Raw genomic sequence first — 15,857 nt, 5'->3', positions numbered from 1 at the left:
TCGTCTCACTCACTCGTAGGGCCTGCACTCTGGTCTATTCAGGATCCTGCGGCCCTCGGTCATCTCACTCACTCGCTGGGCCTGTGCTCCTGGTCTGTTCAGGATCCCACCACCTGGGTCGTCTCACTCACTCGCCGCTTTTAATTACTTTTTACAGCGAATACAAAATGATAGGGAAAAAATACTAGCAATGATACAGAATTTCACTAAACAAAATAATAGGAATTTGACAATGATTGTTGTATTGCATAGTGCTATCTTAAAATTAGTTATTTATATTACAAGATGTAAACATGCAAAATTGGTTTTTAAAAAGTTATAAGAAATTAAAAAGAAAAAAACTGAGCATGAACTGCTCCTTTCAATAGGCCAGCAGAAATCAGCAGTAAAATTATCAGAGCTATCCTGTATACATACATAAATATATCTTTTTCCCTTCTTTCTTTTGTCCTTTTCTTCATTCTACTTTTTCCTCCCCTTTTAACAGAGTCTTTTCCTTTCATAGTATCTATTCTGCCTTTCATATTTTACTTACTCTTTCAGGCTCTTATACTGGCAAGACAATATGATGTTTTGCACATTTTTATACAAAATCTATGCGCAGTATGTCTAAAGAAATAAACACTAAGTTCTGAAATGTCACCAGAGAATGGTAAACTATACAAAGTAGCCTTGTTAATTTTAAAAGAAACCAAATAGAATATTCAGTAATAAAGAATTACAATAATTTAATGGCTGACTTAAAGGTAGAGTAAATATAGTTAATGGGACAATTAGTTGAAAGTATCCTAAATACAAAGGAAGAAAAATAATGAAAATTATAGAACAGTTATTAATAAATATAGAAGGTAAAGTAGTAGATAAAAATTAACATATTTGTTAAAAGTCTATGAAGGAAATTATAGACTGGATAAAATATAGGTAAAATTTTAAAAGATAACTTGAGAATATTGCAGAAGTGATTGAAAGATATTGACCCACAGATGCCAAATTGAAAAAAGAACTTAAGCAACATAAATAAAAAGAAACCATATTTAGTATACTACAATGAACACTAAAGATTAAAAGAAATAAAAGTAGGTAGATTTTTAAGAAATGAATATTTCCATCTAAGGAACAACAGAGATTGCTGATTTCCCTATCATTACAATGAAATCCAGGACTTCCAGTAAAATTGCAGAATTGTAAGCATCAGAAAAATAGCTGCTCTAATATCTGGATCCAGATGTTGGAATATAGCAAAGAGAAAGAGAAGGAAGAGGAATATGGATATCTGGCACTCAGTAAGGATCTGAAGCAAGAATTAGAATGCATGGGGAAAGTGAAGAGAGGAAACACAACACAGAAGAGGAAGTGAAAGCACAGCTTTTTCCCTAAGCCCTGGCTCATGGTGTAGGAGGGGCAGTGCAAACCTGCAGGTTCATAGGGACTACTGGTGACCCCAGTGACCTCCACAAAGAAAGGCACCAATGAAATGGAACAGTGGATGCTGTGCACTGAAATGACTTAGTGAGTCATTCAGGTACACACACACACACACACACACACACACACACACACACCCCAGGAGAGGGTGTAACCATTTTGGACAGGGGCAAACAGAAGTAAAACCTCAGAGCGGCTATACATTGGCTCCATTTAGCACTCCAAAGTGCTCTAAAGGACATTCTAAAAGGAAATAACAAAGACGACAACTCCATGAACCCCAAAAGAATGAATCCACCTGGGAAGGCAAATAATTAAACAGACAAGAAAGAAGGGAATTGACAACAGAAAAACAACATGACAATGACAAGTCGATACATATCAATTATGATATCAATGCTAATGGTCTCAAGTCACCAAGCAAAAGAAATAGATTGGTAAAATAGATCAAGAAACAAGATCTAATACTATGTCCCAAACAAGAAACACGTTTAACTCAAGAAGTAACTCATAGACTAAAAGTTAAAGGATGGAAAAGAATACTCTATGCAACAGGAAGATGAAAAACATTCAGGAGTAGTATTCTTTTGGCAGAGAAATTGGACTTCAGGCCAAAACTTATTAAAAGAAGCCCAAAAAAGGTCATTATATCCTTAATAAAGGAACAAGCCAGCATGAAGAGATTATCATAAATATATATGCATCAAATATCCATGCACAGAACTATATAAAGCAAATATAATGGGCATGAAAAATCAAATAAGCACTAAGACAATCAGAATAAGGGACCTCAATAACCCACCATCACAAAGAGGCATATAAACCAGACCAAAAAAAAGACCAGCAATGAAATATCAGAACTGAAACAAATTTTTCAACAGACAGACTTAGTAGATATCTACAGTGTTCCACTGCACAATATCAGAATACATATTCTTCTCAGCTTCACATAAGATGGGCTCCAAAACAGACCACATATTATCTCATAGAAAATAATTAAGTGAATACAAAGGAATTGAAATTATCCAATACATATGACCAGATCATAGTGTAATTAAATTGGAAACCAGTGGCAAAAGAAACTACAAAAAAACTTCATAAATTCATGGAAATCAAATAACAGTTAAATAACACCCTCCTGAATATTCAGTGGTTCACAGAAGAAATTAGAATTTCTACAATTAAACAATAATGTCAACATAGTGGAACTTATGGAATAAGATCACCACAGTCCTATGACAGAATCTATAGGGGCAAATTCCCACATCAGAAAAACATAATGAGTACAAATAAATAATCTAATATTGAACCTCATGGTTTTAGAAGAAGGAAGAGCAAATCAAGCCCAAAGGTCAAATGGCAGAGGAAATTCTAAAGATCAGAGCAGAAATTAATGCAATGGAGACTAAGAAAATAATACACAGATCAATGAATTGAAGACTTAGTTCTTTGAAAGATGAAATGATGTTGACAAACCTTTAGCCAACCTTATCAAAAGAAGTGGGAAAAAAGACTCAAATTCATGCAGTAAAGAATGAAATGGGTGAAACCACAATGAATCCTGCAGAAATCCAAATCATCTATACCTATGTCAAGAACTTGTAGTCTAATGAATAGAAAACACAGAAAAAATGGGTGGGTTCCTAGATACATATGAATTACTAAAGCTAAATCAAGAGGATATTATTCTAAATAACCCAATATCAGTCAATGAAATTGAAGATATAAATAAAAATCTACCAGTAAATAAAAGTCTAGGTCCTGATGGATTCATGGCTGAATTCTATAAGAACTTGAGAGGAGGTCTAATGTCACTGTTTCTCAAACTCTTTAATGATGCTGAAAGGAGGGAAATATTCCCACATTCATTTCTTGAATGAACCATGACCCTAATACAGAACACCCAAGAAAGATGAAACCAAAACAGAGAGTTACAGGCCAGTATCCCTAATGAACATAGATACAAAAAAAAAAAAAAAATCAATAAGAAACTGGCAAATAGAACGCAGCAAATCCTCAAGAAAATTATACACAATTACCAAGTAGGATTCATCCAAACTTTTGGGGATGATTCAACATATGCAAATTGATAAATTTAATATACCACATTAACAGAACCAAAGACAAAGCTCATGTGATCATTTCAATAGATACAAAAAATACACTTGCCAAAGTCTAAAATTAATTCACGATTTTTTTAAAAAACCTGAAATTCATTCATTTTATAAAATATCTATCTCAATCTGATAAAAAGTCATATATGACAAATCAATAGCCAACGTCATACTAAATGGTCAAAAACTGGAAGCTTTCAGGCTAAAACCAGAAACAAAACAAAGATGCCTACTATTACCACTTCTGCTCAGTGGAGTTGTAAAAATGTTAGCTAGAGTGACTACACAAGAGAAAGTAATAAAAGGGATAAGGATAGGAAAGGAAGACATTAAATTCTCATTGCTTGCAGAGGACATAATATTCTGCATAGGAGACTCTAAAGGTCCACAGGAATACTTCTAGACTTAATAACCAAATTCAGCAGCATAGCTGGATACAACACCAAGACTTAAACATCAATAGCCTTCTTGTACACAAATAATGAATTCTCTGAAAGAGAAATTAAAGAAATAGTAACATCAAGAGAAAACAAAAGAGGGCCAGGAAGATAGCTCAGTGTAGTAAGTGCTTTGCCCAGCAAGTACAAGGTCCTGAGTTCAATCCTTGGTACCACAAAAAGAAAAAATGAAAGAAGTAAAAAGACCACTACATTAAAACCTACTAAAAAGATCAAAGTGGGTATCAGAAAATAGAGATATTTCCCTTGTTTGTGGGTAAGAAGAACCCGTATAGTCAGAATGGCCATGCTCCCAAAATAATAATACAATCCCAATCAAAATAAAATCAGCATACCTCATAGAAACAAAACAAAGAAATTATACTATAAAGCTTTGAGAAAAACTGCATTGTACTACAAAAAAAACCAGACTCACAGATCAATGAAACAGATTACAAAATGCAGATGCAACTCCAAGCATACCCAGCCACCTAATCTTCAACACAGGGTCCAAAAACCTTCTCTGGAAGAAGGATAACTGCTTTAATAAATGGTGCTAGAAAAAACTTGTATTCCACATGCCAAAGATTAAAACTAGACCCATATCTCTCATTATACACTAAACTAAAATTGAAATGCATCAAAAATCTAACAATCGAAATACAAACACTTAATCTTCTGGAAGACACAACAGGGAGAACTTTGAAGACATTGTTGCAGGAAAAGACCTTATGAACAAAATAATGATTGTTCAGGAACTATCACATAGAATCAACAACTGGGATCATATTAAATTAAAAAGCTGTTGTTGGTCTCAAGAGAGACCAACAACAGAATGAAGAGACAACCCAGAGTGGAAAAATATTTTTGGCAGCTCTTCTTCAAGCAAAGGACTAATATTTAGAACATGTAAAGAACTCAAAAAAATCAGTTTTTTCCTCCCCAAATTTAAGGCTCAATCCAAAACTGGGCATCTAAAAAAAAAAACCAGACATTTCTCAAATGAACAAGTATAAACAGAAAATAAATACATGAAAAACACCTTAACATCACTGCTTACTCAGGAGATGCAAATTAAAACAACAATGAGAGTCCATCTCATCCTAGAAAAAAGTAGCTATTATCAAAAAAAAAAAAAAAAAACAGTGCTGAGGGGCCTTTGGGCCTTCTCCACTATTGATGTGAGTACACACTGGTGCAGCTACTATGGGAACCAGTGTGGAGATTTCTCAAAAAATTCAAACTAGAGGTTCCACTCAACCCAACATTTCCCTTCTTGGTATCTTCCCAAAAGAATTAAAAGCATCCTACCACAGCAACATATGCACACTCTTGTTTATGAATTGAAACAGAACAGTTTGTAGCAGCTAAATTTTGAAATAGCCCAAATACCTATTAACTGATGAATAGATAAAGATGATGTGGGTTGTATTTTTCATACCATGGAGTACTGCTCAGCCATTTGAGACCTTTCTAGATAAATGGATACACCTTGAGACCATACTCTTTAGTGAAATTATTTGGACACGTATTTGTAAGTACTGCCTTGTTTCTCTGGTGTGAGAACCCAAAAGTGTAAATAAGGACCAAAATATATAAGATATTGTGAAATAGGAAAAAAATGTTCAGATGGGACGGGGAACTAGGGAGGGGCAGGGAAAAAAGGAAAGGAAAACAATGAAAAAGGAAAACAAAGATTTTGTAAATAATGAGGGGTTGAAAGTAGGGTAGGATTGGAGAAAAGGAGTTGTATATATCATGTGCAGGTACAAATTCCCTATGATAAAGGTTATCATTATGTATAACTAAAATGTATCATTAAAATTAATTTAAACCACAATAATGGAAGCAGAAGACATAGGAGTATCATCTTTATGTTGAAGCAAGATTCTACCAAACAAGAAATTTATAGCCATCAAAATACTCTAGAAGCATGAAAATTAAATGAAGCATCAGGGAGTGTATCACCAGCAGAATCTCACACCAATACCTTCTCAAGGAGGTTTAGTTGGGCGTATGAGCTGGCCAGATAGCTTAGCAGACTAAGCACCTGCTTAGGCAAGCACAGGGACCAGGGTTCAATCCCCAGCACCACATGCTGCACTAGCCCTGCCCTCAGGCATATTGAGCTGGCCACTAAGACCAGGCATGGTGGTGCACGCCTGTAATTCCAGCACTGGGGAGGCTGAAAATAGGATCACTATGAGTCTGAGCTGCATAGTGAGACCCTGTACCGAATACATAAAAAAAATAAAATAAATTAAATAGGCCTAGGCTGGGTGTGGTGGTGCACTAGGGTGACTGAGACAGGAGGATCACTGGCAAGTTTGAGGCCAACCTGGTCTACATACAGTTCAAAGCCAGGTTTCACTAGTGAGACAGAGAGACAGAGAGAAGAGGAGAGGAGAGGAGAGGAGAGGAGGGAGAGAGGGAGGGAGAGAGGGAGGGAAAGAGGGAGGGAGAGAGAGAAAAGAAGAAGAAAGGAAAGGAAAAAAGAAAATTTTAAAAATACTAGCAGTATCATGTAAGTCAGGAAAGATGTAAAAAGGATTAAAGTAATCTAAAAGCTTGAGTCATTCAAAAGGGTGGAAAAAGTTATACACGATAAGCAATAATAAGTTAAGATTGCTACTTATTGAATTATCACTGAAGTTAACTGGGATGTGTAATTTCTACACTAGTAAAGAAGAAGAACTTATACAAAATAGCATATTTACAAGAAGACAAGAGTGAAGAGAAGCACAAACCAGATGGGACAAAGCAAGATCACACAGGAGAACATGCTGCTGCTTTGAGCAGGAATTCACTACTACCATATGTGGAAGAAATGGGCTCATTGCACAAATATAAAATTGACAAAGAAAAAAAGAGACAAAAACCACACAACACTATTTTTGAACATTATATAGGGAAACCTGGATATGTGAAAGCTATAAGGATAGTGTGGACATTATTACCAAAGTCAGGGAAGAGATCAAAAATTTGGGGACTCCTGGGACATGGACATTCCAGTTCTAGGCTGTAGCAACATAGATGTTTACTTTATAATGACCCATTAGACATTCTTCTCTTAAACTGTGTGTGTGTGTGTGTGTGTGTGTGTGTGTGTGTGTGTGTGACATTTCAAGAATGCTTCAAATAAAGTTAGCTGAGTAGTGCCACTGCCCTGCCCCCTAATCTAACACTTTCAACTGCATTTTCTTCTTTCTCTCCACAGACTACCATTCATGGGCTGGTCCTCTTGGGCAGCTTCCTGATGTATTTTGTGGTGTCCCTGCTGTACAACGCCATCTGTGTCACCTGCAACAGTCCCACCAACCCCTACTGGGTGATGGAAAACCAGCTCTCAGACCCCACCTTCTACCTCGTGTGCCTTCTCACCCCAGTCGTGGCTCTTCTCCCAAGGTTTGCGCACTTTGGTGAACTCCTTTCCACAACTACTGGTCTCCCTGGGATAAGCAATTTTTACAGTCTCAGAATCATGATTTGACCCTTGATAGGTTCCTTGAGGCTGTTTGACCAGAGATAGAGTGCCAGGGCAAAAAGAATAAGTAAGAAGAAGACACATGGACCCTGGTCTCAACCCTGACACGGTCTCCATTACAACATTTATAAAATGGGTGTAACAATTCATACATTTCTGACTTATAAATTTTGTTTGTGACAAGGAAGCCTTTTCAAACCTTTATGCTCCTTTATCTATGTATTAGCTAGGGAGTCTCTTGCCAAATGCCTACAGGGACAAGATAGCCACTGCAGTGTGCAGATGAAGCACAGACAATGCAAGAAAGAGCTCCTTCCTAAGATTCTTCTATTGCTGCCATAAGGAAATCTCAATGAAGCATTCCAGAGCTTCAGAATTTAAAGTTTACATGATGTCTCTGGCTTTTAATATTTAAATTTATTCAAAACACATCTAACATACAAAAGTTTGTTAGCTAAATAAAGCACTGACGACCCATGGACTATGCTGACATTTCCAACCTAAAGTCCTTTGTTTTCACCTTTTCATGGGATTCTGCCTTGACATACGCTCTTCTGCATACCCTCACACAGTATTTATTATCTTTTTCCATCAGCTAAGAATTAGATGGAAATGTGGCTCTAGCCCTACTTGTTCATGAGAAACCTAAAGTTCCAAGACAAACCAAGATATATCCATAGCTCAGTGCAAATCACAGTGAAAGTCAGATTCAGAGACCTGTGTTCTCTCCTCCAGTGAACTCTACAATTAGAAAAATTGGTGAATTTGATTGGCAATGGTGAGATCAAGGACAAAGTGTCATTTTTTCTCTCTCCTCAGGGTATCACCACTTTGAACATGAAAATCTAGCCTCATAACATTATAAAGGTATAATTGATAGAAAATCCCAACGTTGAACAGAACTTTCTCTTCTCAAAATTAGGCAAAAGACTACCAACAACCTTGTTTCCTTCAATAAGTTTCTCTGTTTGCCTAACCTACATTGGTCTTCAATTCCTCCTTCTAAACCAGCTCACAAGTTGGACTTCACATGAAGAGCTGGAATCTAAAAGCACCAAGATGGCAGTGTTGCGCCCAGTGAACACCAATAACAGTAGCTGAGTTCCAAGTATTTGTCGTGTGGCCACCTGTTTAGATGGCCACTACAGGTTGTTGCTGCCTCTTCTCCCTACTCTCTACTTCTAGTTTTAAGTCCCACACCACCAAGTTTGCTGTACACATCATGCCTGCTCACACACTGACCTATTTGTAACACTCTTCCTCCTGCTAACATCTTCCTCCTTTGAAGTTATGCTAAGCATGACCTTTTCCAGAAGTTCTGCGACTTCCCCTACCTTCCTTGGGCTGATTAGGTTTGTCCCTCGAATTCCACCACCTGAGTGTATCTCTGTCACAAGCTTCATACACACACACTAGAAAGTGCCTGTTCATCTCTGTCTCTAACCATCAGCCCCGGAGAGAACAGATCCTCCCCTCTCTGGAGGGATCACCTAGCACGCTTCCTATCTCCTAATCTGCACTTAGCTGAAGAAGTAGCAGATGAATAATATAACTACTCTTAAGAATTCTGTGATTCATTGGATGATTTACATCTAAGTCTGTCCATAATCTGCCTGACATTGACTGGTTCTAACAGAGAGACTTGAGAGGATAGCATGGGACTAAAGCCTGAGGGGACACTGTCCACCATACTCCTTCTTCAGTGCTACCCATAGGGAAAAGGACCCTGAGAGGGGCCACAAGGATTGTGCTGTGGTTGAAAAAAGGTATCAGATATGTAGGTAAACATTTTTGTTACCCACTTTTTGAAGTTGAACGTGCTTATGATCTCTACCAGCTAACGACCTATCTCCTGAATTCTGCTTCTTATTTAGGGCATGAAAAATAAACTTGTAAACCCCATATTCCTTATCTGTGACTTACTAGAAAACACATTGGAAGCCAGAGTCTACAGGGCTGAAATGGCTGTTTAATGAAGATCCTTGAGAAGGGTGCAGACTGTTGACATATGTATATTGAAAGACAAGCTCTCCACCTGACAGCTTGTTGAACAGAGGAGGGACAAGGCACAGAAAAGTTAGCAAATATTTACTTGGTAGTTACCATAAAGCATAGGTTAAATCTTTGCTTAGTCTGTATTATCATAATAAAAGTTGAATGTTCACTCAATTCTATTTACTAAGAAAGGCAAAGAGATTTCCTCACATAGTGAAAGGATTATTTTAACAGTTGTAAGGATGGACGACTTGGAACAATTCCTACTTGTGTACAGAGATCTACATGACAGAATGTTTGATGTAGAAAACTATTTGTTCACTTAAAGTTGTAAGCTCCATTTATCATAATGGCAATCAATAGTACTCACCAAGCTTGTGAAAAATAGTACTCCAACCATTACTTTATAAATTATAATCTTCATTCAACCAGGATAAAAGAGCAGTATAAATTCCTTTGAGTTAGAAGCATAGATTGATATAACTTATTTTATAGATAAAACAGAAGTAAATAAGATATTAGCCTTAAAACTCAAGATAGCTTCATATTTAGGTAAAGTAGAAGGCAACAATTCCCTTGGCTTTGATAACCCTACACACTTAGTTGGGTTGTTTGTTGTTATTGTTTGTTTGTTTGTTTGTTTGTTGTACTTCTCTGTTATTTTCTTTGCTGAATTACATCCTTGGAATGATATATATTAATCCTTGATCTGTTCTCTTGTCTTCTCATTTTACATTCAATTCACAAATACAGCAAACACTATCACAGATTTTTAAGTCATATGCAACTGATGAATATTCACCACAGATTCCCAACCCTGCCATCTCTTCTGAATTCCAGACACACCTTTCTAACTACCTATTCAGCACCTTCATGGGGCTTATGAAGTCTGAAGGAGATGGGAAACATCTGTAACTTCATTGATGATTCCTTTTAATTTTTTTTATTTTTCATACAATAAAAGGTAGTAAAAAGAAAAATTAAAAACAATACAGAATTTCACTAAACAATGGTTGTTATATTGCGCATTGTTGTCTTCAAATTAGTTGTTTGGAATACCAGAAAGAAAGCATGCAAAATTGGGCCCAAAAAAATTTTTAAACAGAAAAACACTTTAAACATCAACTATTCCAATAGACCAGTAGAAAACAATAATACAATTAGTCAAACTATCTTGTGTATATCAGTATATATTTTCCCCTTTCTTCTTTATTTTCTTCTTTTCCTCATCCCAGGTGCTCCTTGCTCCTTCCCTTCCTCCATCACTGCAGCCATCCCAAAATCTGCCCCTCATCCAGATTCCCTTTCAACAAATGCTACCCACTCGGAGCCAAGGCAGACTTATGGAAATTGTCCTTGGCATCTTCTGTTGCCTCATACCCATCTCTTGCATGACATCCAGTTCTAAATATCCTACCTACTAAAAACTCAGATCCACCTGCTGTTTCCATTTCTATCATCACTACCATTCATAGATTATTTCTTTCACCCCAAATTAACTCAATATTCTTCCATTGGGTCTTTTATTATGATCCATTATCACTGTATCAAAGTATGGTCATGTTACCCATTTATAACCCCCAATGGCTTCCTGAGGCCTTTACAATAAAACCCAAAAGTAGAACATGGCCCCCAGTATTTGCCTGCTCTCCTCCTATCAACCCCATCTGGATCATAGTCCCCGTCTCTCCATAATACAACCATTGGGCCTGCATTTTGATTCTTGCCTCTTTGCCTGTGTATATCCTACACAAACCTCAGTCTTCATCTTAAAGGCTTCTTCCCCAAAGAAGTTCTCCAGACAAGATGTTTGCACTCTCTGGACTCTGGTACTTATAACTATATTCATGTACTACATGAGAGTAAGAACTATTTGTCCTGTTCTAAACTTAATCCTGTGGCACAGGGCCCATTTTGGGAACTTGATGAGTATTTGTTGGAGAAATTGATGGAAGGAAAAAGAAAAGTTGGTAGCTTGGGGGTAAGGTTAAGTGTCCATCCAAGAAATCAGCTCTCTTGACACTCTGAGATGGATCCCTATTACCTCACTAATAGGTTGAGAAAGAATGATGAGAAGTTTATCCAACTTTGTGGAATCTACTGCAGTCTCCAGAACCGCATTGCCTACTATAGGGTAGCCATGAACAGTGAAAACCTTTCTGCTTATAAGGCTTTAAAAATTAAACTTTCTAAAGTGATCTTAGGAAAATACCTCAGTTTTACTCTGGGACAGATTAGACAAAGAAACTGACTTTTTAGACAAAGAAACTGACTCCTGGATAGGGTATAGGAATAGCTTTATCACAAGCTGATACATACTTCCCAGTGCCATGCAGCTTTCTTTCCCTTGTCACAATTTCCCCTGACTTCATTTACAACATGGAGATTATAAACAGAGATAGAGACCCTCAGTGTCAGACTCTACCACAGGCTGCAAGCAGCGTGGTGGGAGGAAAGGATCCCTGATTCAGAGAACATGAAGATCTTTTACTTTTAATGAGACCCTGAGAATCTCCCCTCACCACTTGAGCATTTAGCTTCTTTATCTGGAAGATACTATCAATAAACGACACCTTCCAGTCCACATGGGACGTGCATCCTAGGGAGGAAAATACTATTTCAAAACTGAATTATTAAGTTTCACAAATGGTTTCAATTACAAAGCAAAGAAACTGGCCAAAATGAAAGTAGATCCAAAATAGAGAGGTGTACCTGGTCCCTAGCATTTGACAGACAAGCCTCTGGATCCAGGGCATTTTGTTCCAACCACAGCCCTGCACTCTGTGGCTCTGGACGAATCACTGAATCTCCCCGCACCTTAACTTCCAGCATCTGTACATAGATGAGGATGGATAGCTATGCATTGCTTACCTGGGCACAGAAGTGCATCCCTGGGCACTTTCATCACAGCACAAACCCCACAGAGTGCACAGGCGTAAAATAAGCTGGCTGCGTCTGTAGGTGACATCATCTTATAGAACCGGCATCATATATGTGGTCTATTATTGATGGAAATGTAACCTGGGACTGTACCAACCACTCGAATTGTTGGAAGCATGAGTTAACAATACAGAGAATGATAATATTCATTCTCTGATGTTGAATAAACATTGAAGAATGATAATATTCATCCTGATGTTGAATAAACATTGAAGATTTTTTTTCAATAAACAGTGATAGTTGGTTATTGTTATGCTTTTCAATGCCACAAGCCCCCAGGCTTAGATTTGTTAGGCATCAGTTGGGAGTATAACAGATCTAATCTTGCGCTACTTGGGGAATTGTATTCTAAGGCCCCATTTAATGCTGAAATTCAAGAAGTTAACAAAGAAACAAAACATATTTTTGTCTTTTTGTTTTCTATCAGGTACTTTTTCCTGTCTGTCCAAGGGACTTATGGAAAGTCTCTGATCTCAAAAGCTGAGAAAATTGACAAACTGCCTGTGGATAAAAGAAACCTGGAAATCCAGAGCTGGAGAAGCAAGCAGAGGCCTGGCCCTGCTGCGGAAGTATCTCAGCCTGCCTCCCACCCAGCACCTCCTATCCCACCGCAGGACTTCAGAACCAGCACCCCAAAGAGCTCCAGCCCCCCAAAGTGGAGACATACAGAAGACTGGATGCTCCGCAAACAGAGAGGCAGCAGAGAGTGCAAGAGGGAGGACCTGTGCTTGGGGGGGCCCTCAGCTAGACCGTCATCGGGACAGCACCTCCTGGAGCCCAGTAGGACACTGGTTCCTGGAGCCCACTCAAGGGGTCAGAATGACGTGCGAAAGCCCTTGAGCAGAAGCAGCCATCGCCGGTCCCAGAGTTCACTGACCATATGAGGGCTCTGCAGCAATCTGCACACTTAGAAAAGGCCACTCAATCATGGACCCACACAACCCGGGATCCTCCCTCTCCACAGAGCAAAGAGCTTGCTAGTCTTGCTCTTCCCTCTTCATCAGATTTCATTTCCTAAAAGGAAGTACTGGCTCCAAAGGAATTTGACACAGACAGACAGACAGACAGACAGACAGACAGACAAAAGAAAGACTGAAAATCCAGTTGACCTCTGGTTCGTCTTTTGATACCAGGCAGCACATCTGGCAAACAGAATTTTTATAATGAGACTTTGTTTCTGTTGAATTTTTAAATGTTTTAGCCAAGCTCATTCTCCTCACTTTCTAGATAGCTATTGCCAGCAACACAATGGGACTAGTGATAAGATTCCAGGAAACGTGTCAACCCAGGCAATATCTAAGGAAGCTGCTGGGCTTGTCACACCATCACTTCAGCCTTTGGGGCCAGGAGCTCAAGTTTCAGAAACCTGCACAAGAAGGCTTCATCTCAGGAGAACTGCAGTGATGGATAAGCTGGGGTCAACATCCCTCCCAGCACAGAGAGTTGGGTCTGCTTTTCATCCTGAGCCAAAGAAAACTCACATCTACATATGAAAACTAGATTTGAATTCAGTGCCGTGGACAGTTGGGAGGGCTGTAGTCATAGCTAGTGTAAGAGGCTGGAAGAATACACAAGCTCAAGGAAGCATGTACACCTGAGACCCCTGTTGTACCATAGGTCTCACCATACAAGGAATCATCCAAGGGATTATAAGAACTCTTTAAAGTGATTATTTATTTTAAAATAAAAATTTTCCCATCATAATTCAGTTCAAAAACAGGAAAACTCAAAGTTCTGGAGATATTAGCACAGACAGATGCAGAATAGACCCCTATAAGAGTGACTCAGCCCAAGCAGTGACCGCCTAAGGGGTTGGGCTACTGTCAGCCCCACACTCATTTAGCTCATCCCAAGTTATAGTACTGCCACCTGGATCACACTGTCCATGCTTCAGTTAAATTAAGGAGAGTGCTGGAAAGTCTGATGCCATAAGGAAAAAACCACTTCATATCCCTACCTTACCAAAACTGTGCAAGAGCTCAAAACAGTTTTAGACTAAAGGATGACAGTATATAAAATTCTAAAGGAGGTCTGTGGTGGGCAGTAATAACCTACTCTTAGTCTTTTTTGAGTCTCAGGAAGTTCCTGAACCCTCCACTCCTTACATCAGTGCCTCTAGATTGGGCAGAAAGTGTGACAAATATTTGAGTAAAGATACCTCAGCAAAGATGCCCCAACTGAGCTCAACAATCAAGGTGGCCAGTAACAAGCTGAGCTTTGCCATCTTACCACTCCCTGGAAAAGCCAGACGTAGGGAGTCACTTGGAACATCATGCTAAAGGCCATATGCAGCATCTCCTGTGCTGCCTCTGCCATATGAGGCCAGCACCAGGCAGCAGTGGGTACTCTGCATCCACTTTGTAGATAGATGCAGAGGGGATAGAAACAGACCAGGAAAAACAATGACATTTTTATACGTGTGTGATCTTTTACTGACTGGACATATTTTTAGAAGAAAAAATAAACATGGTTTCCACAATTACCTGCCAACCTGAAGTTATTATTACTCTTTCTTTATATCATTATAATTAGTGTTGAGTACTCTTTCCTTCATTTACTCATCTTAATTTTTTCCAAATGAGAAAATCAGTCAGAACTTGGCCCCAGGGTGCTTTCTTTCCCTATGTAATTCTTACTACTTATAGAAGGAACCAGGTAGGAGGTCTAGAGCAGAAAAGGAGATATGAACTTGAGTCTTTGCTCTTCCCCTGTAGTCTTTGGGATCCAAGAGCCCTGAAGCTAATGCTTCACACTTGCAAATTAAGTTAGAATTGTTCTACCTCCAGGTTTGGCATATGGATCAAATTCATATTACATGAAACCCACTGGGGAAACTCTGAATAGAGTAACACTCTCTGTAATAACATTCAGTATTTTTGCTTTGGAGCTGAGGGAAAAAGAGATGCTAGGGAACTTTAAAAATGTCTGTGGGCTCTACCTAAAATGCCAAGCTGTGTCCAGTGTGCTGATGCCACTCGTTTTCTTGCATAACCAGCCATCCCAGTTTGCCAAGGACCTTTCCATTTTTACAAAGCTCTACATTCTGAGAAGTTGGGCCAACTGGTCACTGACTCTTGCTACTGTTTGTAAACCAAACCAAATGTGACCATCCACTGTGCCATCTTATCCAGAGGGAAAAGTTGAAACAACTATTCCTCTATCACATAATGCTAATGATTGTACTTGGGACATTTTTATATGTGTGTGATCTTTTACTGACTGGACATATTTTTAGAAGAAAAAAAATAAACATGTTTTCCACAATTACCTGCCAACCTGAAGTTATTATTACTCTTTCTTTATATCATTATAACTAGTGCTGAGCACTCTTTCATCTATTTACTCATTTATTTTGGCCACAGTTTCATCCTGCTATATATTCATTTATTTATCTATCATCCATCTATCCAATAAAGTTTTGGGGGTCAGGGAGATGGCTCAGTAGAATAAGTGCTTCCTCAT

At 38.4% G+C, this 15,857-nt stretch overlaps 1 protein-coding gene across 3 annotated transcripts in view; it reads left to right on the top strand.

Moving 5' to 3' along the window:
* The window catches only part of Atp10b (ATPase phospholipid transporting 10B (putative)), a 224,934-nt gene extending 209,275 nt beyond the window's left edge, over positions 1-15,659 (top strand). For all 3 annotated transcript variants that reach the window (XM_004629405.2, XM_023713139.1, XM_023713140.1), the window contains 2 exons: positions 7,194-7,381; positions 12,823-15,659. In XM_004629405.2, coding sequence (XP_004629462.1) covers positions 7,194-7,381; positions 12,823-13,279 — 645 coding nt within the window. In that variant the 3' untranslated portion in view covers positions 13,280-15,659. The remainder of the gene's footprint in view (positions 1-7,193; positions 7,382-12,822) is intronic.
* The last annotated feature ends 198 nt before the right edge of the window (positions 15,660-15,857 follow it).

The sequence above is a fragment of the Octodon degus genome, unplaced genomic scaffold (assembly GCF_000260255.1).
Source record: "Octodon degus isolate 3935 unplaced genomic scaffold, OctDeg1.0 scaffold00029, whole genome shotgun sequence".
Taxonomy (NCBI): Eukaryota; Metazoa; Chordata; class Mammalia; order Rodentia; family Octodontidae; genus Octodon; species Octodon degus.
This window is presented reverse-complemented; position numbering and strand designations above follow the sequence as displayed.